Raw genomic sequence first — 23,310 nt, forward strand, 5'->3', positions numbered from 1 at the left:
ACTCTGGGGTAGGATGTTTATGCAGGATTCCGTCACCTAGTATTGAGCTAGGGACGCCTCTTGGGTGGGGCAGTAAGGGCTATTGGTACAAAGACGTCTCATCCAGTGCTGAGATGCAACCACCTCTGGGGTACAGCATGGCAGACGTTTATTCAGGGATCGCTCACACGCTGTCGAGATGCGGCCACCTCTGGGGCAGGGTGCAGCAGCTGTTTACACAGGAATCCCTTGCCCAGATGCAGCTGCTTGTGGGGAGTAGCGCAGGGGCTGTGTGACGAGGAGGCCACATGCCAGTCTAGGGCAGGCCATGAAGAGAAATCCTGCACCCACTGACAGGGGAATTTAGAGAGGTGAGATACAATCAACCAGGCTGGAATTTGGCCAGGACACCAGCGTTAACCTTCCTGTCTCTTGCATAAATTGCAGTGGGATATCAATTTGCATCTCATCTGAAAGCCAGCCCATTATTCCTCTTTCCCCTGAGCAGCTGGGGTGGAAAGGGGGAGGGCCATGCCACCAGGTCACCGCTCGGCATTTTAAACATCTTCAGGGGCTGAGGCTGTTGTGTATTGAGCCCTGGGACCTGCCCACACAGCTCCATGGGTGCCCCATTCACCCTCACTCCTGAAACCAGACAGTGGGCTCAGGACCTGGGATGCTGGCAGGCAGCTGCTGGGGGAGGTTCGTCTCATGGACCCCCTCCCCACCCACACATCTGGCCAGATGTGGCCTTATTTAAACAGCTGCTTTTGATGGCCCAGGGGGCTGGATAAAGGGCATGCAACCCACACCAGAAGGGAGGGCGGAGCTCGGATCAGCGGTGTTGATTGGAGTGAGGCATGTGGCACAAGCAGGGTGTCTGCAGATCCTGCCCTGCAGCAGCCCTGTGGGTGCACAGCTGCTGTCAGCCTCCAGGCCTGGCAGTGCAAGACATTTCATCGGCCCTGCACGATGGTCTGTGGAACGTAGGCTGAGATCTCCTTTTGGGCCCGGGCCACGGTGAGCACTTGGAGATGGGACAAGGCACCTGGGGCCTTCCATAGCATGGTGAAAGCATCAAACCATTGTGATTATTGTTGATTAGGTGTATTACGGTAGCACGTAGGTGCTCCAGTCACAGACCAGCCCCCACATGGTGCTAAACATTGTACAATTTCCTTCCTATTAGGTGTATTATGGGAGCATCTAGGCACCCCAGTGGTGGGCCAGGATCCCATTGTGCCAAGCACTGTACATTTGTATTGCTATTAGATGTATTACGGTATCACTTAGGCACCCCAGTCAGAGACCTGGAGCCCATTGTGCCAAGCGCTGTACATTTGTATTGCTATTAGGTGTATTACTGTAGCACCTAGGCACCCTAGTCGGAGATCTGGAGCCCATTGTGCCAAGCGTTGTACATTTGTATTGCTATTAGGTGTATTACTGTAGCACCTAGGCACCCTAGTCGGAGATCTGGAGCCCATTGTGCCAAGCGTTGTACATTTGTATTGCTATTCGATGTATTATGGTAGCACCTAGGCTCCCCAGTTATGGGCCAGGACCCCATTGTGCCAGGCGCTGTACAAATACAGAACAAAAAGACGGTCCTGAGTATAAGACAGGGGACACCAGGTGGACACAGACAGGCAGGCAGGAGAATGCTGTTAGATTTCCCAAGTTGCAGCTTTTCATGGAGGCTTTGGTCCCAGCTTGGCTTTCCCACCCACTGGGTTATTTTGAGCATGCATCTGTCCCCTCTTCCCTGTTCCCCCTCCCCCGGAACAGAGTTGTCATCTTTGCAAAGCCAGGAAGGTGGTGGCCAGCTCTGGAAATCGAGTCACTTCACTGGGTCGCGGAGCATGTACAAGAAAGCCTTTGCGATGACGAGCTAACCCCAGCGGCATTGAAAGCATTGGCGCCGCCAGCGCCCGGCCCAAGTGAGCTGCATAGTAAATTTGTTCTCTCTCTGTCTCTCTCTTCTCTTCTCAGTCTCTGGACGGGTTTGTGTTTGCACTTAACCAAGAGGGGAAGTTTCTTTACATCTCCGAGACGGTGTCTATTTACCTCGGGCTCTCGCAGGTAGGAGCGATGTGAGCTGTGTACTAACATGAATAATGGATACACCCGCTGGAAATAAATTCCAATCAGGTGGCCAGACCATGCGGCAGCTTAAAACGCATGAGCAACGTGACCTGGTGGGCTGCAGTGAGAATCACAAGGCGACGATCTACCAGGTCTGGTGCATCAGTGGCTGGAAAAGTGCCTCCCATTTCACCGCTGAGCATCAGTGTTACACCCAGCAGTCCGGCTCCCACTTAGGCTAGTGGCAAATCTCTTGTTAAGTTCAGTGAGAGCACGATCCAAGCTGTGACGGTCTAAGAGAAACACACAGGAGCCAGGTAGTCTAGCGGTTAGAGCACAGGGCTGGGAGGCAGGACTCCTGGGTTCTTATTCCTGGGTTTGGGGTTAGAGCACAGGATTAGTGGCCAGGACTCCTGGGTTTGACTCCTGGGGCTGGTAGCCAGCATTACTGAGTTCTGTTCCTAACTCTGAGAAGGGAGTGGAGTCTACTGGTGGGGCAGGTGGTTGTGGAGGCTGGCTTTATCAGTGACTGTGGGCTGCTCTATGCCTCAGTTTCCCCATCTGTGAAATGGGAATAATGATACCGACCTCCTTTGAAGCACACTTGGAGGTCTGCAGCTGGAAAGTGCTAAGTAGTCAGACTAGCTTAAGGTCTGAATTGTATTGGGGGCTGGATGTGCTAATGGGCTTCCACTGGTCAGAGCCAGAAGAGGCCTAGATGCAGAGGGGTTTGCCCCAGGATGATTAGATGTCTCCAGTTCCCCCACCCTGCAGAGGGATCCCTGGGGCGTGTAACCAGTCTGGGTATCTGATGGGAACTACAGCGGGTTGGAAAATCGATTTTCTGCCCTGGGAGAAATGTTGAGGTTTCTGTTTATTTTTTTCCCATCCCACATCAAGAGGAAAAGCCAAAATTTAGAAATTTTTCGTGAAATTAAGTTCCTCCCCCCCCCAGTTTCATGTTGGGCCAATCAAAGCATTTCATTTTGATTTTACATATATATAAAAGAAAGCAAATTTTGAAATGACAAGTCAGTTTCTATAGGAAAAATCAAAACTTTTCATGGGCATTTTTTAAATATAATTTTGAAAAATATTTCTGTTTTGTTGAAACAGCCCCCCATGGGGCAGATTGTGGGAATGGCTGGAGTGCATTGCACTGTGGCTCTTCTCTGCCCCCCCACCCCCCGCCCAGGTCCCAGAGGGAGTGGATCGGGGGTGTGGCTGGAGTGCACTGCGCTTTGGCTATTCTCTGCCCCCCAGGCTCCATGGGGAGCAGAACATGAGTTAGAGCAGCCCTGAGGCTGCTCTAGGTGACACTGGGGGGGCTAGGCACAGAATATGAGGAGCACAAAGGAGGCATAAAGCCACCTCTACCTACCCTTGTCCCCAGTGCAGAGATGGAATAACTCAGCATCAGGCCCAAAGCCTTTTGGGCAGGGATGGGTACAACCTACAGTCTTTAGACCCAGCCCAGGTTCAGGTTGAGACGTCCCCAGATCCATGGGTTTGGTTCAACCCCATCTCTGCGTTCAGGGGTAAGGATCTTCCCCAAGCTCTGACCCTAGCCTAGCAGTCCGAAGCAGAACCCCCTTCCATCCCTGGCCAAACCTGATAATACTCCCGCCCCCGGCACCTTGATCTGTCCCCTCTACGAACCTAATGGAGACAGACCATATGATGCAAATCAGCTCTTGAAAGGCTTAGGGCTCATCCAGGACTCCCCCCGACCCGCCCGGGCCCTCCACCACACAGATGCCATTTTAGCACCAAGTCTCTTTGGACAAAAGAGGCAGGAGTTTCCCCCACCACATCCCCAGCGAAGCCAGGACACACATGGGAACAGCCCCTTAGCAAACACCGGGGCTTTGTCTTATCTGAGTTTCACCTGCACCAGAAAACCTTGGGGCCACCTCCCCTTCTCCTTGTCTGTCGCTGTGTCTCTTGGCCCTGGCAGCGTGAATAATTAATAGCAGCTATTATCTCTGCAACAAATGAGGGCTCTTGTACATGTGTTGTGTTGCCGTGTGACTGACGATTGTGTTAAAGGCTGGATTGACTATGGGTGGGGGTGGGGGGGGGAGTGCCCGGACAAAGGGGCACTGAACTGAGCCATCTTTGTATAAATGCCCTGGTGAATTCTCAGTGGTGGACTTCAAGTATCCACAACACACACACACACACACACACACACTCTCACACAGCAGGGCTCATCCCTTCCAGCAGAGGGCAGGAGGGACACACACACACACACACAAACCTTCCAGCAGGGGGTGACAGGCAGACACAGAAGGACTCGGCCTCTCCAGCAGGGGGCAGCGTACATGCACGCGCGCGTGTCACACACACACAGAGCAGGCTCAGCAGGGCCCCACACAGAGAGAGCAGGGCCTATCCCCTCCAGCAGGGGACAGCGCACGGGCGCGCGCGCACACACACACACACACACACACACACACACACACACACACACACACACACACACACACACACACACACACACAGCTTCAGCTCTGTCAATCTGTGATCTCTCTGGTTCCAGGTTGCCCTGCAGGGTAAGGGGCAGGGGCTCAGATCTGTGTTCAGTTCCCCGCGCCGCCCCAGATATGCTGCATAAACTCAGGCTGCTCAGTCAGCGTCAAGGGGCCATAACGTGGTGGAATTCCACGTGGTGCAGGGGGGCCTCACTGGCTGGTGGAAGGACCCTGTGCCCAGCCCCCTGGTGTAGGGCGTGGATCAGGGGCATGGCCAGAGCGCACTGAACTATTTTCTGCCCCCCAGGGCCCATGGGGGGGTGAATTAGGAGCATGACTGGGATGGACTGTGCCGTGACTATTCTCTGTCTACCCTGAGCCATCAAGGCAGCCCAGCAAACAAGCCAGGACTCCTGGGTTCTCATCCCAGCTCTAGGAGTGGAAGTGGATTTAATGGTTTGACTGGGGGAATGGGGAAGGGGGAGCTGAGAGTCAAAACTCCTAGATTCTATCCCCAGTTCTGACCCCGCAGACACCCTTCTGCATGCCTCAGTTTCCTCTCCTGTAAAATGGGATAACTAGGCGGGTTGGCTGTGTGATTAAATACCCATGATGCGCTTTGAGATCTTAATGGTGACATCTGACCATTAGCCCCAACAGGAACCGAGGATCTGGAAAGCCGACCCCCACCCTCGCCGGTTCCCCAACCCATGCAGAGCCCAAACACCTCAGCCCTGGTCCCCGGCTGTCTCACGCTCCCTTCAGTAATGCAGCAGTGTTCTGTAGCCCCCGTTTTTCTTTCCCTTTCAGTTCTAATTGCTGTAGGGGAAATCTGGAGTTGAAAGGCAGAGCCCAGGCTCAGAGCCCAGTGCTGAGCAAAGGAAAGGATCGATCGATCGATCGGGCCGGCTGCAGGCTCCCACCGCTGCCCCCTGGCACCTCCCCCAGCTCTGTGCCTTTCCCATTGTTCTCCTGTTGTCGAGATGAAGAACAGAGGAACTTCAAAGATGTTCTTTGGCTCCTTTCTTCTGCTTTGGAACAACAGATCCCGTCAGGCAGAGCCAGTCAGACCAGTGTCCGGCCTGACTTACTGCCTTCCGCTGGTCTCTGGAGAGTGCATCCCTCCTGGCCTGAGTATGGGGGGAGCGCTCAGTCCCCAGCCAGGATGCCGCAAGCATAACTTGGTTCAGTGTCCGGGGGAGGAAGGGATTGCAGCTGGGGAAACAGCCCCTGATGGGGAAACTGAGGCACAGGGTGGGGCGATCACCTAAGGTCGTCAAGAGACAGCTGGCAAGAGAACCCAGCTCCATCACTGGGTTATGCTGATGGCTCAGGGCAGGAAGAGGATGGTGAGGGCCGTGGCGAGCTGACCAGTTGCCTGGTGCCAGCGCTGCCTCATTACCAGCTGCTAAATTGCATTCACTGCTCTCCCAGGATCACTTTGCCATGGGAGGGGCCCTGCACAAGGGGACCAGGGGCTGTTCCCATCAGTGCTGAGGTCCAGTGAATGGGGCATGAGAGAAACGAACCCCGAAGATCCCCAAGTATAGCCCCCTCTGCTCCCTCTCCTGCACCTGGGCCCCTACTCAGCCACTGATGATCCAGGAGCTTTGCCCTGTCCATGACAGTGGGGCCTCCTTCCGGTCTCCCCTGGGATGCTCCTTCTCCAGGGGGGTGGGGGAAACAGGGGCACCTGGGTTGGGGAGAGCCACCTAACGTTTGTAGCTCCTGGCCGGGGTAAGGGAGACAGAATCTTGCAGCAGTGCCCTGTGCAGAGATAGGGCTCCTCTCCCGCGTGAGCAGCTCCAGCCACGTTCCCTGGCAGCTCCTGCTGGAGGTGAGTTTAGCACAGCAGGGCCCCTGTGTGAGGGGAAAGTCCCGGTGGTGGGATTCTGCCTCGGAAAGCAACCACCACCTGGACACTGGGCTCTTCGTCTCTTCTTGGCCTGGCTGTCATGCAGTTATTGCTGTTGCAGTTGCCATGGGGCTACATTTCAGTGCTGGGTGAGCGATGCCTGTATAAATGGCTGCCACAGCCCACCCCAGAGGTGGCTGCATTTCAGTGCTGGGTGAGCAATGCCTGTATAAACGGCTGCCACAGCCCATCCCAGAGGTGGATGATTTGATTCCAGTGCTAGTCTGTCAGATGTTTTGGGATCTTGGAATATAATATGCTTTAGAAATAGAAGAGATGACAAGGGAATTATGCATGATGCTCTGGTGTATGTACCTGGTCTAATGGTTAGAGCAGGCATGAGGGAGACTAGTAGACAGGACTCCTGGGCTCTCCTACCTCTGAGGGAGTGTGGTGCAAAGGCTTGTTTAGGGGACTGGCAGTGAGGACACATAATTAGTTGTGGCCCCCAACTGATCTCAGGGCTCCATTGTGATAGTGTTGCACAGACCCCAGCTGAGATGAGCGCCCCCTTGTGCCGGGTGCTGCATAGACACAGCGCAAGACAGTTCCTGCCCAGAAAAGCTCACAGTCCAAAGGGTAGAAGGGGAAACTGAGGCACAGAGCAGGGAAGGGACTTGCCCCAGGTCACACAACAGGACTCCTGCATTCTGCCCCTGGTTCTGGGAAGAGCGTGGGGTCTGGTGGTTAATATAGGGGTCAGGAATCCGGAGATTTTCCACACCTGATTCTGCCACTGACTTACTGTGTAACCTTAGGTGCCTTCCTCACTCTGTGCCTCAGTTTCCCTATAAGTGAAGGAGGGTTAAGTGCTTTCAGAGCCTCTGGCCCATGCATGGAGGGCACCAAGAAACCTGGCTGGGGCATAGTTTGAGCTGCACGTCAGGGTTTCGCTGAGAGCTCCCCAGGGCCTCCGTGTCTGAGTCAGCTCGCAGGCGCTTTTAATGCATCCCCAGCGAGCACAGCAGACCCAGAGCCAACCGCAGGCAAGGAGAAGGCAGCCTTTGATACTGCAGTCAGTGCTGGTGGAGAGGACCTTGCCGCAGGCTTGGGGGAGGGAGGGGGCTCATGGTTCTGAGGCAAGAAATTGGATCAGGGCTGCTCAGCACCCTCCCCTCCCTCCCCCATCTGGGGAGAATTTGAGCCACTCCCCCGACCTCATCCCAGCTCTGTATTATCCAGCCTCATTCATGGAGGGGTAGCCCCCATCCCTCCCCCAACACACACACACACACACACTGTCCAGCTCCCCTTCCTTCCCTCCCATCTCCCCCCTGGAAAGATCTCTTTGTCTTCAGCCCTTCCTTTCTTTCTTTCCCCTCCACACCATGCCCCTTCTCAGACATGCAACCCCCCCCTCCCCAGCTGGACAGATAAACCCCTCCCCATCTGCCCTGCCCCTTTAGCTGGCAGAGGCCTCTGGGTTTGCGGTAGTCAGGCCTTGCGCGGCAGCCGTGCTGAGACCATGCTGCCAGCTGGGGAGACAGCGTGGGCTAGTGGCTAACACACAGGCCTGGGAGCCCTTGGCTGAGTCCCTGCGCCTCACTGCCCCTGAGTGTGAAAACGGGAGCAGGATGCTGCCTCCAGGTGCGCTGCTCTCTAGGCTCTTCCATGGCTCCCATCCCACTGGCGTCCGGACACCTCCGATGAGTAACTGTGACCACGGCGATTTCTCTCCTGCCCTTCCTGCGGGCACAAACGCGGCATGAGACTGAATTCTTCAAGCGCTTTGAGGCCTTGGGGGCAAACGGGCCATGGCCACTGGCTCAGGGTGCCAAGTCTTTGCCCTTCATAGACGTTAATTAATCCTTGTGACCCACCCCCCCAGGAAGGTATTATCTTTCACTATCTTGGGATAAAGTGATGACGTGGCGTGCACTGGCTTCCCTTCTCCAAATCAGTGGCAGAACCCAGGAATCCCAGCTCACAGCCACCTGCTGTAGCCACTAGAACACACTCCCCTTCCAGAGCTGGGGCTAGAACCCAGGTGTCCGACATCCCTGCTGTAAGCACTAGACCCACTACTCTCCCAGCGTGGCAAATATTATGATTTTTTAAAACATGGTAGAGCCTGGAAGCCATGAGTGTGGACTAATATCCGCCTATGCTAGGTGCTGTAAGTTTTATTGCTATTAGGTGAATTATGGCAGTGCCCAGAATCCCCAGTCATAAACTAAGACCCCCATTGTGCCAGGCACTGTATGTTTTTATTGCTATTACATGAATTATGGTAGTGCCCAGAAATGCCAGTCATAGACTAAGACCCCTATTGTGCTAGGTGCTGTACATTTTAGTGCTATTAGGTGTATTGTGGTAGCACTTGGAAGCCCCTGTCACGGGCTAAGACCCCCATTGCGCTAGGTGCAGTACGAACACAGAACACAAAGGCAGCCCCTATCCCAGCCCATGAGTCCTGTTTCCCAGTCTCGGCCCACCTGCCCCGTTCTATCCTACTAGGCCGTACTGCCTGTGGGAATCCCCCCCCACTCAATGTGCAGCACACTGTTCCCAAGGGCGGCAGCGGTCTCCTCCACAGCGTCGGTCCTTAGCCTATCTCCAGCTGCCGCCTTGGCAGCCCGGTGCTTTATCCTTTCCGCTTTTAATGCGGCTCAGCCCTCTGGAAAGCCCTCGAACCCTGGAGGCGAAGAAAAGAGCTCGGCATGATTATTTATTGATCCTCCCTCTTCATTATATGGTGGGAAACGTTAACCCGACGCGCTGACCTTCGATATTCCACCGGGGACGCCGCTGCTCCCGGGCAGGCTGGCATGGTGATGAGGGCACTGCCCCTTCCTTTGCAGGCGGCGCGGAGGTCACTCCGGCTGACCTCGCTCTGGCTGGTGCACCGTGCATGTGTCTGGGGGGAGTGGGGGGGTTGGCTTCAGAACAGACGCTCCACCCAGAGGTTTATTGCATTCACCGCGGCGCGGCCCTGTGTGATCAGTGAGAGCCAGGCCTGGTTGAGAGGAGAGGGGGCAGGCTGCTGGGTCTCTCCGGGACCACGGAGGGATCGCTGCTTGGTATTCTCACCTCACAAGGGGGCACCTGGTCCATGCCCTGCTGGGTGTGTGCCCTCACCAAGGGGGCACCCCTGTGGCTGTTGAGCAATCCACGCCTAGGCAACCCAGGGCTGGAGGGGACCTCCTGGCACATCGTGTCCAGTCCCTGTCATCGCAGGCCAGTCAGAAATGTATCATGCGCCATCAGCTAACTAGCAGACCTGCCAACCCCATGGGAAAACAACGCAGAATTTGGGCTTGTTTTGAGGTTAATTGGCTTGGGAGTTGCTTGTTGGCTAGTTTTTGGCTTGTAGCTTGTTGCAGTTTTTTTTGACCGTGTCTCAACAAGCAGGGGCAAGGGGTTGGGGGGAGAGAGTCAGGGGTTCACAGCGGGCCCATCACAGGCCCTGACTGCATGCCGGGTGCTGGAGTCACAGAGTGCTGGAGTTCTTAGGGACTGGCTTGTTTTGAAATGGGATTAGCTTGATTTTTTGGCTTATTGTGACAGGCGGGAGGGTGTGTGCTTATTTACCATGTGAAAGGTGGCAACTGTGCTAACTAATTAGGTTATTTTCCCTTCTTGGTGGGCGGGGGAGGGGGCTGTCTCTGAGTCAGATCGCTGGGGCTTTTAATCACATCCCCGGCAAGCCTTCCAGAGCACAGCCCAGGGGAGGAGATGCTTGCCCATGAGACAACAGCATGTTCTGGTCAAGGGCACCTGCTGGGGTTCACCCTCCTCCGTCTCCCCTGTGGATGGATCCCATTAGTAGTTATTCGGATGGTAGTAGCACCTAGTAGCCCATGGTGCCAGGGGCTGTACAGACGCAATCTCCTGATCGCCTCTCTGATGGCTGTCTGGCATGGGAGCACTGGGGCCTGGCTTAGAAAGGTGGGGAAGGGAGAAGCCAGGTGACTCGGCCAAGGGCTGGTTGGGTCTGTCAGCCAGCTTGGTGTTAGACACATCGGGCATGAGTCCCACGGGGTGGGGGGGTCCCAGGTGCTGGGATCCCAAAGGGGAATGACTCCAGCTAGCTTCTTTCTCTCCCCAAAGAGTGGAGCCCAGCTCTGACTCCCCACCCCCCATCTCTGTTGTCTTCTAGGTGGAGCTGACGGGCAGCAGCGTCTTTGACTACATCCATCCCGGAGATCACCCTGAAGTCGCCGAGCAACTGGGGCTCAAGCCGCCTTTCGATGCTGTTGGCTCCCCGCTGAGGAGCCAGAAACCCCCAGGCCTCTCCGGGGCCAGCTCCTCCTCCTCCTGCTCTTCCTCCCTGAACGAGGCCTCTGAGCCCGGTAAAGCCACTTCTCTTGCTTGGCCAGAAACAGCCTGTGGACCCATCTCCTACCCCAACCCTCTGCCTCTGCCCCAGGGCTGCAACAAGAACCCAGCAGTCCCAAATGCCCAGTTTCCCCTGCTCTAACCACTAGACCCCGCTCCTGTCCCAGAGCTGGCGGTGGAACCCAGTAGTCCTGACACCCTGCCCTCTCTGCTCTAACCACTAGATACCACTCCCATCCCGCCAGGTATAGAACCCAGGAGTCCTGATTCTCAGTCCCCCCCTGCACTAACCACTAGACCCCGCTCCTGTCCCAGAGCTGGGGGTGGAACCCAGAAGTCCTGACACCCTGCCCTCTCTGCTCTAGCCACTGGACTCCCCATCCTCTCTCCCTTCATCTCCCCCCTCTTCCTTTCTCCCTTCCCCAGTCTCTCTCTCCCCTTTCCTCTCCCTTCTCCCCTTCTTTTCCTCTTCTGTCTCAGTTCCCAACCCCTTCCCCCCTCTTTGTCCCCCAGCCCGCTTCCCGAGCCTTGGAATTCCCAGCCATTTGTCACTCATGTGTGAGCTGCTTCCCCAGGGAGGGTAGGAGCCCAAACTCTGTGCTGGCTGGTTATTCACTCACCTGGCCCCCGCCAGCCACCTTCACCCAGGGGTTGTCGGGTCCGTCCTCGCCTCCCCGCCCCACACACCCACAACCACACCAGGGCTGTGCGGAGGAGCCGGCATCCAGGAGCCTGGTGGGTGGCGAGAAATGAAAGGGAATCTTCACTCGCCTTCCATCTCATTTGATATCCGTCTGCTTGGCTTTTATCTGGGGAACCTTTAAAAGATTTATACGAAGCAGGAGCGTAAAAGAGAATGAGATATAAAGCTCAGCCCGGAGCACGCTCTGCCTCCCCAGACGGAAAGAAGACAGCGGCCCGTCCTCTGCATTACTGGGGAGTGCAGAGCAGCGCAGGTGTAGGGGGGGGAGACGTGTGTTCCTGGAGGGAGGGGGATCTACTGGGGATGAGTGCCATTCTTAAGAGGGGGGGAGTGGCAAGCCAGAGAGATGAGGGGCACACAGTCTTAGCAAAACAGCTACTCCCAAATTATGAGAGATGGACAGGGGTTTGCATATGGGGGTTGTGGCAGGGGCTGGCAGAATTGGAGTTCAAAGGGATCTGTTCCCAGAGGGTCAGAGGTGGGGCACAAGGGAGCTTGAGATAAGCGGGTTGCAAGAGTGATGCCTGAGAAGCCGTGCAAGATGACACAGCCCCATGACCCTACTGCAGCAGGAAAACAGATTCCTCCCCCATCCCTGCAGGAGGCCACCTGCTTTTTGAATCCGGGGCGCCCGCCTCACGCCTACAGGGCTGCAGAAGTGGTCACACCTCAGTTATTTGAAGGCCAGCCTCGCTCTGACAAAGGCCACGCCCCTCATGGTGATTAGCCAGAGCCCTGGATGATCATGCCCCCCTCGCGCTGTGTGGCCTGCCGGGTGCCTGAGCAATGACGCTGATCGTGCCGTGTCTGTCTCAGATCCCACCAGCTCCCACGCCCGCCCCAAGCACGACGCCCTGGAACGATCCTTCTTCGTCCGTATGAAATCCACCCTGACCAAGAGAGGGCTGCACGTCAAGACTTCTGGCTACAAGGTAATGGGGCCTGGGGGTGTGGTCTGTTATGTGTAGTGCCCCTAAACCCTTGTATTAGCAAGTGGGGACACATCTTCTTTCCAGTGTCTTCCCATAGAGGCTCATAGTGTGGGGGTGATCAGATCTGTGCCCTCCAGGCTCTGAAAGACCTGATTGATCAATTTCAATGCAAATACCAAAAGTCTCCCTCTTTCCCTGCTAGCTGCTCACCTCTGCTGAGCCTGGATCATTTTCTCCTGTTCAGACCTCTCTGCAGGCCCTGCCCCAGATGCTTCCTCCCAGCTAAGGCTGTACCCTGCTGCCCACTGTGCGAGGTGTGAATGGTTAGTGCCAGCCTTTCCTTCTCTCCGCTTCTCTCCCCATGGCCGGCAGCTCTGCAACGGTGCACAAGTTCAAAGGGATCCAGGAGCCTGTGGCAGCGGGATCAGCACCAGCAGGAGGCACCCACCATGTGTCAGGAATCAGGGCCTGCAGCAGAGCTAGTCTCGAGGGCAGCTGGACTGACTCCTGCTCTAACCGCTAGGCATGACTGCCCATATCCCACTCTCTGACTCTCTTAGTCTCATTCCTGGCATGGCCCTGGCGTTAGGGACCCAGGCCCTCCGTCAGTGGTATGGCACAGGGATGCTGTCTCAGTGAATACATGTTCCCCGCCCATACATACCCCTCTCTCTTTCTCTCCGACCCCCCCCACCACACACAGGTGATTCACGTTACTGGCCGTTTCCGCCCCCGCCTGCCGTCCTTCTCCCACGCCCATTCAGTCCTCAGCCGAGTCCTGGGGCTGGTGGCTCTGGCCCACACGCTGCCGCCGTCCACGCTCAGCGAGGTGCGCATTGAGTGCCACATGTTTGTGTTTCGGGTCAACATGGATCTGCAGATCGTGTACTGTGAGAGCAGGTGGGTCCTGGGCAGACGGCTGGGTCTGGAGTGACTCGGTGGCATTAGGGCCAGATTCTGCACACAGCCATCTGGGAGTAAATCTGGAGTCACTGCAGTGATGTCAGAGATAAAATTGGCCTGTGCCTTTTGTTTTGGCCTCAGGTTAATACCTGATACAGCCTTGTAGTCTGGGAGTCTCTCTCGCCCCACTATAAGGGATCCATTCCCTTTCTGGGAGCCAGGGCCCCAACTGGTGTGAAGCTACCGTCACCCCTTTGGCATTGATGGGGCCAGATCCCCAGCTGCTGTGAATCGGCTGTCGCTCCATTAAAGTCAATAGGACCAGACTCCCAGCTAGTGTCAACTGGAATCAGTGGAGCTGCGCCAATTTACCCAGGCTCAGGATCTGGCCCCTACCATCCAATAGCATCCTGGGGCATGCCAGGTTGGCACCCCTTCCTAGCCAGTCTCTGTGTTGGGACAGGGGATGGCGTTCAGCTGGTCCACCCTTTCCCATCTCTCTCTCTCTGCTTCTCCCTGCCTTTATAACCCCCCCGCTCTCCTTCCCCCACAGGATCAGCGATTATATGGACCTATGCCCCTCGGAGCTGGTAGGGAAAAGCTGCTACCAGTTTATCCATGGCGAGGACGTGGAAGGAATCCGGCAGAGCCACCTGGACTGTAAGCATCCTAGTTACAGTCCCCTGCTCTGGTTTGCTCCAGCTCTTCCTCCCTCCAGGGTGAAGGGTCCGTGCCATGTTGGTGGGGACAGGATTATAAAGGGACGTTTCAGAACAGCGGGCAAGGCTCTCTGCTGGATTTCCAAAATTCATCAGCCAGAGGCAGGAAGTGCTGTGGGAGTGAGGCACTGGGCACTCAGGAGACAAGTCTTGGAGTCCCACATGTGCCACAGATCCCCTAACCTGCATCACTTTAAAAAAAAAATCTCTGTGCCTCATTTTTCCCCCATCTGTACAATGAGGTTAATCATCCTTCCTTGGTCTCTTTTGAATGTCAGCTTTTCAGGGGTGGGACTGTCTCCCTGGGAGTGTGGGTCCAGCCCTTAGCACAACAAGGTGCTACCCTGACACACAGCAAGTTGTGCCTGTGTGCTGGATGGCTCTGGGTTCCTAGTGCAAAGAAAAGTTGTGTCCCCATCCTCTCCTGGGATACTTGCTGAATTGTCTCTGCCAATGGATTCCCCTTCCCCCTCACCTCCTCTGCAGGAGACGCCCCTGCCCTCTAGCTCTTTGTCATGTGCGTCATTTTGTTCCACTTGGGAAAAGCTGCCTGCGCTGATCTGGGTCTAAGCTGCTTCTCTCCAGTGTCAGGAGCAGGTCCAAAGTTGCCTCCGTAGCTGCTTTTTGAACTCCAGCTGCGTCATGTTTGCTGTGAGAGGGGTTCAGTTCCTGCCTCCCTGATCGTCCCTCCTAGGAGGGGTGCTCTCCCTGGCGAAGGGGCTGGCCATGCTGCATGCGCTCTTGTCCATAGCTGGATTTCCTCCAGGCGGGCATGTGGCACTGCCTGTCCAGCAAGATCTGCCATCAGCCCTGTCCTTTCCCCAGCAGACCTGATGTGCCGGATCCCAGGCAAGTCTTGCTGAGCCCCAAGGTTCTTCGTAAACTGCAAATTGTCTCAATGGCTAATTACCCATTTAAAACTCGACACCTTATTTCCAGTCTGAATGTGTCTGGCTTCAACTTCCAGCCATTGGATCATGTTCGACCTTCCTCTGCTAGGCTGCAGAGCCCATTTGTAAATATTTGTTCCCCAGGTAGATAGTGATAGACTGGAATCAAGTCACCCTTTAACCTTCTCCTTGTTAAATTAAATAGCTTCAGCTCCTTGCGTCTTATCACTCTAAGGCAGGGTTTAGAATCTTTTAATCATTCTTGTGGCTCTTCTCTGACCCTCTCCAATTTATCAGCCTCCTTCTTGAATTGTGGGCACCAGAACCGGACACAGGATCCCAGCAGTGGACTCACCAGCGCCAAACACAGACATAAAATAACCTCTCTGCTCCTATCCGAGATTCCCCTTTTTATACATCCCAGGTTCACATTAGATCTTTTGGCTCATGTTCAGCTGATTATCCAAATGTTTTTCAGAGCCCCTCCTTCCAAAGGCTGGAGTCCCCCATCCTGTAAGTACAGCCAACGGTCTTTGTTCCCAGATGTATCCACTGACATTTAGCCGTGCTAAAACACATAGTGATTGCTTGTGCCTTGCTTACCAATCATCCAGATCACTCTGTATCAGCAATTTGTCCTCTTCGTTATTTACCACACCCCCAATTTTTGTGTAATTTCTGTGGTGATTTTTATGTTTTCTTCCAGGTCACTGATAACAGTGTGAAATAGTGTAGGGCCAAGAACTGATCCCTGTGGGACTTCACTGGAAAGACACTTGTTGGAGAAGGGTTTCCTGTTTACAATGACATTTTGAGATCTATCAGTTAGCCAGTTTTCAATCCATGTAATGTGTTCCATGTTAAACTAGGGGTTCATAGTTCCTTACCCAAGACTGATCTGCCTTTGGAGAAGTCCAAGCAGGCGCCCAGGAATGGGCTGTGGATCAGCAAGGGAGTGCAAGAGACCTAGGGGAATATCACAATGCCCTTGTCTCCAGGGATGGATTTGGTCTGTGTTATGTGTATCGATGCACTAGAAGGCAATGGTTATGCCCCTGCGTAGGCAGGCTAATAGTAATTCTACCAAGCTAAGGAGTGTTGGGTTTGCTCAGTTCTTGGATGGGTGCCCTCCCAGGATCAATCAGGACGCTACAGGGAATAGAGCTCATGGCCAGTTAGACAGCACACTGCTCCCAGTTGATGCTGATCTCAATGCCCCCGTGCAGTGCTGTAGGAAGTGGTTGATAACTTTAAGGAGCTCTGAGTCAGCACTGACCTCGTTGCCCCAGTGCGGTGCTAGGGGGCGCTGTGCTGCAGGGGCTGCCATGAGTGACACAGCAGGGGGCGCTCTCTCCTTTGAGTCAGTGCTGACCCCAACATGGCGCTAGGGGGCAGGGAGCGGGTGATCAGCAGGGGGCGCTCACCCTTTGCAGTCAGGGCTGGCCTTGCTATCTTTCAAATCGGATCCTGACCCCTTGTGATCATTAAAAATCCACTGAACATCCCTGTCAGAATACAAGCATTTAACCCCTGCTTGTCCAGGCGAGATCCCAATCCTGGCGATTAAATCCCTGCTCCCTAAACCACTCCCCTCCCCACTCCAGTTTCAACTGGACGCAGGATTCTGTCTACACTTCCTGGCCTAAACTGCAAGGCAGATGTTCAAACAACTGCTGCATCCCACCCTAGAGAGGGAGCAGCTGGACTACGGTCTTTATATGCAGCATGAAAGCGGCTTTGGATGAAAGGTGCAGTCTGTTATTAATAAAAACTAGCCCTTAACCTATCAAACCTTTGGGCTGGGCCCTGGCGTGTGCTATGGAGTCAGACAGCTTCAAAAGCCAGAAGGACCAGTGTGATCATAGCAATGTCAGGCTGGAAGGGACCTTGACACGTCATCACGTCCCCCCCCCCCCCCCCTGCACTGAAGCAGGACCAAGTAAACTCAGACCAGCCCTGACAGTCTGTTCTTAAAAATCTCCAACCAAGGGGAGTCCACAACCTCCCTTGGATGCCTGCTCCAGAGCTTCACTCCCCCGAGTTAGAAAGTTTGTCCTAATATCTCACCTCAATCTCCCTCGCTGCAGATTAAGCCCATTACGTCTTGTCCTACTTCCAGTGGACACAGACAGCACATGATCGTCATCCTCTTTATAACAACCCTTAACATATTTGGTCGTCTTCTCTGACTTCCTGTCTAACACAGGCCATAGGAATGCCCTGAATTAATTCAGCTCTGAACTAGCGCAGATCTCTTATAAAAATACATCCAGTCTTCACTGAACACTTGCCAGGGATGGGGAATCCACCACGGCCCTTGGTCAATTGCACCAGTGGTTAATTACTCTCCCTATTAAAAACTGACACCTTATTTCGAGTCTGAATTTGTCCAGCTTCCACTTCTGGCCATTGGATTGTGTTAGTCATTCTCTGCTAGACTGAAGAGCCCATGATCAAATACTTGTTCCCCGTCTGGTTACTGATAGGTTGGGATCAAGTCACCCTTTAACCTTCACAGACTGAGCTCCTGGAGAATCTCACTTTAAGGCAGGTTTTCCAATCCTTTGTATCATTCTCGTGACTCTTCTCTGACCCCTCTCCAGTTGATCAACATCCAGCTTGAATTGGGGACATCAGCACTGGAGAGCCATGAAAGGGGCCACAGAGACATCCGAGATGATGACAAGCTGGATAAACCATTAAGGAGCCGTGGCTGTGATAAGTGGGACTGGGATCTTGAGCGGGGGTGGGGTAAAAGCCCCTTTCTTGGCTCTCTGTGCTCATGATAGAACGGAAGGGGTGGGGCCTGGCAGCCTTCAGCTAACAAACTTCTTTTTCAATTAGTGTTGAAAAAAGGCCAGGTCGTGACCCGATATTACCGCTGGCTGCAGAAGAATGGGGGCTTTGTGTGGATTCAGTCCTGTGCCACCATCTCGGTCAACATCAAGAACCCCAGCGAGAAGAATATGGTCTGGGTCAATTACATCCTCAGGTGAGATCACATGGAACAAATCAGCAAGCTACCGAAGAGGGGCGTCGCTGTTCCACACGCTGTGCCAATAGGGATAGATTCACAGACCCTCCTGCTCCAAAAGCTCAGGCAGCTACGACCCTCTGAGCTCCGGGGCAATCCCCATTAACTGCTGGCTTTGTACGGTCTAGGACACACAGGTGAGCTGTTCTGAGTTCATCCAGGAGAGGGCAATGTTGTGTGCACAGGCGATCTGAGGATTCCAAAGCACTGTATGGTGAACTAATGTTTGGATTGCGGTAGCAGCCAATCAGGATCAGTGCTGGGCTGTGTTCCCTGTAAGCCACGCAGGGCAGGAGAGATTTAAGTGCCACCCAGCTGATTAGAGAGCAGCACAGCCAGCAGCATGTGTGCAGGTGCCCCTCTCTCCACCTGCTGCTCCCTCCTGCAGCTGCTCCTGGGGCCATCCTGCTGGCTGTGCGGGGGGGAGGGGTGGGAAGGAAGGGTGCTGATGTCAGGGGTCCCTTCACCCCCAGCCCCTGTACCCCATCTCTGCAGAGCAGGGCAGAGGGGACACAGCTGGACTCAGGACTCAGAGCTACTGCGGGGAAGGGTGGGTGGCTGAGTGCCTTTCTTAAAGAGATAGTGCACTGTTTCTAAGATTTCCCCAACAGCCAGCTCACACAGTGTCTGTCTGTCTGTCTCTCTCTCTCTCACACACACACACACACACACACTCTCTCTGTCTCTCCCCCGCCCATGTACCCCATCTCCACACAGCAGAGAAGGGGAGATAACAGGGCTCAGGACAAAGCAGGAGAGCTTTCAGTGAGTGTCTTCAAGAGACAGCACAGGGCATCTCAGAAACTCCCAGCAGCCAGCATACACGCTGTCTCTGTTTGTGTCTCTCTCTCACACACACACACACACACACAGAGTCTTTGTGACACACACACTGTCTGTGTCACACACATTGGGTCTATATCACACTCACACATTGTCTCTGTATCTCACTCACTGTCACACACTGTCTCTGTGTCACAGGCTGTCTCTGTTGCACACTGTCACACACACTGTCACACACACACACTCTGTGTCACACACACGCATACTGTCTCTGTGTCACAAGCTGTCACACACACTGTCACACACACACTGTGTCACACACACGCATACTGTCTCTGTGTCACGAGCTGTCACACAAACTGTCACACACACACACACACACTGTGTCACACACATACTGTGTCAAACAGTCTCTGTGTCACACTCACCTCCCAACACATACCTGTATTATTATTGTTACTTCTTGGTACTTCCTGCAATGCACGTATATTCTCTGTAGTTTTAGTCTTTCAAAGTGTGTTATATCAGTGTTTTGACTGGTCTGTGCATTTCATAATTTTTATTTCTCTTACACATCAATTTAATTCTTTGAGCAGTGAGTTCTAAAATGCCTTACCTGTCCTGGCTGGACTAATTATCCCTATTGAACTTTGTAAAACTATATATTATGTCTAGTTTTTTCTGTTTCTAGTGGTGGTGCAAATCCACACATACCTCAGTGAACATAATATTTATTCCGCACATGGATGGAAAAAATTAGAGGGAACTTTGCTGGGTAAACACATAAGAGGAGATGGTCCCTATAGGCAGTAAATGACCTATCCTCCCAATACCCATGGAAAGTGGGGGCAGTATTTACTAGTGTCATTGTAAACTGAGGCACATAGAGATTTGCCCACAGTCAGACTGTGGCAGAGTTGGGAATAGACCCCAGCAGTTCTGTCCCTCAGCTGCCCCCGTCCTCACTACTCTAACCACCCACCCCTTACCCTTCCTCTAATCTCTAGACTACGCTCCCTCCTCGAGCTGGGAACAGAACCCAGGAGTCCTGCCTCCTAGTCTAGTGCGTTGCCCATCACATCCAGCCAGGCTGGCTGATTGTTTTGTAAGTGTTTTAGTGATTAATACTCTTCATCGCAGCAGTTCCTGGTAGACAAGGATCCAGCTGCACAGGCTATTAAATGCTGAGAGAAGCAGCAAACCTGATTGAAAACCTCCTTTGCCCCATCCCATTCCAGCAGGGCTGTAATTTGTTGAGAAATATTTCTCCATAGCTGCAGAGTGTGGAAGACACCCTGGAAAATGTGATCTGAGACCAGCAGGTAGCTGCCATTTCTATCTGTATCGTCCACCTCCCTGCTGGGGCTACAGGGGGAAATCTGCATCGCCCACAGTCCTGCTCTGATAGACACACGCAGAGCTGTGCATCTCTGCTGGGCCCCTCTCTCATGTGTTCCAGGCACCACTTTCCCCAGGTATAGGAACAGAGGCCCTCAAAGGTGTTTTGGGGCCTAACTCACATTGAAATCAAAGGAGTCGGGTGCCTAAATACAGTCGTCTACAGTAGCACTTAGAATCCCCTGTTGAGGTCACCTGGGGAAATGGAGGCACAGGGAGAGGAAATGACATGTGCAGTGCCACAACAGCGAAGGGCCTAGAACCCTGGAGTGCTGACTCCCAGCTCCCTTCTGTTCTAACCACTAGACACCACTCCTCTCCCTGAGTTGGGAACAGAACCCAGGAGTCCTGGCACGCAGCCTCCCTGCTCTAACCACTAGATACCACTCCCCTCCCGGCATTGGCACTAGAATCCAGGAGTCCTGGCGCCCAGCCCCCCTGCTCTAACCACTAGCTACCACTCCCCTCCCTGCACTGGCACTAGAATCCAGGAGTCCTGGCATCCAGTCCCTTCTGCTCTAGACACTAGACCCCATTCCCCACTCAGAGTCCGTAACCTGTGCTGAGAGCTTCACAAACCCAGTAAAAGATAGTGGGAGGGGGGAAAACAGAGGCAAGTCCCAGATCCTCAAAGGCATTTAGGGGGCTTAACATGCACTGATTTCTGTGGGAGGATCCAGGATACCAAGTGACTTGTCCAGGCTCACCCCACTGTGCTAGGCCTAGGACCTAGGTCTCCTGACACAGAACGTCTACAGAGCAGCTGGATATGAGTCAACAGTGTGCCCTTGTTGCCAAGAAGGCTAACGGCATTTTCGGCTGTGTAAGTGGGGCATTGCCAGCAAATCGAGGGACGTGATCATTCCCCTCTATTCGACACGGATGAGGCCTCATCTGGAGCAGTGTGTCCAGTTTTGGGCCCCACACTACAAGAAGGATGTGGAAAAATTGGAAAGAGTCCAGCGGAGGGCAACAGAAATGATTAAGGGGCTGGAGCCCATGATTTATGAGGAGAGGCTGAGGGAACTGGGATTGTTTAGTCTGCAGAAGAGGAGAGTGAGGGGGGATATAAAAAGATATTCTAGCACTAGAAAAGGTTCAGAAAAGGGCAACTAAAATGATTAGGGGTTTGGAGAGGGTCCCAGAGGAGGAAAGATTAAAGAGACTAGGCCTCTTCAGCTTGGAAAAGAGGAGACTAAGGGGGATATGATAGAGGTATATAAAATCATGAGTGATATGGAGAAAGTGGATAAGGAAAAGTTATTTACTTATTCCCATAATACAAGAACTAGGGGTCACCAAATGAAATTAATAGGTAGCAGATTTAAAACAAATAAAAGGAAGTTCTTCTTCACACAGTGCACAGTCAACTTGTGGAACTCCTAACCTGAGGAGGTTGTGAAGGCTGGGACTATAACAATGTTTAAAAGGGAACTGGATAAATTCATGGTGGCTAAGTCCATAAATGGCTATTAGCCAGGAAGGGTAAAGAATGGTGTCCCTAGCCTCTGTTCATCAGAGGATGGAGACGGATGGCAGGAGAGAGATCACTTGATCATTGCCTGTTAGTTTCACTCCCTCTGGGGCACCTGGCATTGGCCACTGTTGGTAGACAGATACTGGGCTAGATGGACCTTTGGTCTGACCTGGTATGGCCATACTTATGTTCTTTGATAGCTGCATTCAACTACCTGAAGTGGGTTCTAAAGAGGATGGATCTAGGCTGTTCTCAGTGGTGGCAGAGGACAGAACAAGGAGTAATGGTCTCAAGTTGCAGTGGGGGAGGTTTAGGTTTGATATTAGGAAACACTATTTCACTAGGAGGGTGGTGAGGCACTGGAATGGGTTCCCTAGGGGGATGGTGGAATCTCCTTCCTTAGAGGTTTTTAAGGCCCAGCTTGACAAAGCCCTGGCTGGGATGATTTAGTTGGGGTTGGTCCTGCTTTGAGCAGGGGGTTGGAGCAGATACCTCCTGAGGTCTCTTCCAACCCCGATATTCTGTGATTCTACGATTCCCCACATGGGTGGGCAGACACGAGCTAGCGCAGTACAAACAGCAGCGGAGCCATAACAGCGTGGGCAATAGCATGGGCCAGCCACCCACGTACAAGCCTGCTTGACTGCTAGCCCAAACTGCTGCAACCACACTGCTATTTTTAGTGTGCTACCTTGATCAGCACTCCCAACTGGAGTGTGGATACACCTTTAATCTAGTGTCCTGGCTGCTATGCCACCTGGGCCCTTTCACCAGGCCCAAGCAATGCATCTGGCCGTAAATATCCCTTCACTGGCAGCAACCCCTCAGGTTAGCTTGGTATGCTGTTTCGCATCAGTTGCACAAGGAGGCTCTCCCTTCAGCGCGGAGAGGCACCAGGACGTGTCACCTGATGTTGAAGCTAGACAAATTCAGGTGAAAAAGAAGGCATATGTTTTTAACGGTGAAAGCAATTAACCATCGGAACAACTCACCCAGGGTCGGGGTGGATTCTCCATCACGGACCATTTTTAAACCAAGACGGGATGTTTTTCTAAAAGCTCTGCCCTAGGAATGGTACAGGGCGGGGGCGTTCTCTGGCCTGGGTTATACAGCAGGAGAGGGGGTCAGACTAGGTCAGTGGTTCTCAAACTTTTGTACTGGTAACCCCTTTCACATGGCAAGCCTCTGAGTGTGACCCCCACCCCATAAATTAAAAACACTTTTTTATATATTTAACACCATTATAAATTCTGGAGGCAAAGCAGGGTTTGGGGTGGAGGCTGACAGCTCGTAACCCCCTCCCCCCCATGTAATAACCGCGTGACCCCCCTGTTTGAGAACCCCCGGACTAGATGATCACAATGGTCCCTTCTGGCTTTGGAATCTATGAATGTTGGCCACTGGCCTCTGTAGCTTCAGAGAACAGCTCTGAGCAAACATCGCAGGGTGGGTGTGGCACTGCAAAAAATCACTACTTGTCTGGAGTGTCTCCCCCACCTGCACCATTAAAGCGACTCCAGAATTACACACTTTCTCTGGCGAGGAGAGGGGTTTTTTTTTTTATATCTAAAATAAATTAATATATGAATGACTACAACAGATGGTTATTAATGGCTGTTTTTTTCCCCCGCTAAAGCAAAAGGAGCTATTATTATGCTAATCCTGTAAGTAATTACAGATACCAGTGTATGATTTGTCAGGGTGATTAGTATTTTAGTTAATTAGTGCTGTAATTACAGA

The 23,310-nt window shown here is 53.3% G+C and overlaps 1 protein-coding gene across 2 annotated transcripts in view; it reads left to right on the forward strand.

Annotated features, from left to right (window-relative positions):
* NPAS1 (neuronal PAS domain protein 1) overlaps window positions 1–23,310 on the forward strand; it is a 96,200-nt gene that overhangs the window by 64,585 nt on the left and 8,305 nt on the right. Inside the window, exons 5-10 of one of the 2 annotated variants that reach the window (XM_050928427.1) lie at window positions 1,972–2,061; window positions 10,553–10,745; window positions 12,251–12,366; window positions 13,070–13,266; window positions 13,823–13,929; window positions 17,723–17,870. In XM_050928427.1, the coding sequence (XP_050784384.1) occupies window positions 1,972–2,061; window positions 10,553–10,745; window positions 12,251–12,366; window positions 13,070–13,266; window positions 13,823–13,929; window positions 17,723–17,870 (851 nt within the window). The remainder of the gene's footprint in view (window positions 1–1,971; window positions 2,062–10,552; window positions 10,746–12,250; window positions 12,367–13,069; window positions 13,267–13,822; window positions 13,930–17,722; window positions 17,871–23,310) is intronic. The other variant, XM_050928428.1, reaches the window with a different exon arrangement.

The sequence above is a fragment of the Gopherus flavomarginatus genome, chromosome 18, assembly GCF_025201925.1.
Source record: "Gopherus flavomarginatus isolate rGopFla2 chromosome 18, rGopFla2.mat.asm, whole genome shotgun sequence".
Lineage (NCBI taxonomy): Eukaryota > Metazoa > Chordata > Testudines > Testudinidae > Gopherus > Gopherus flavomarginatus.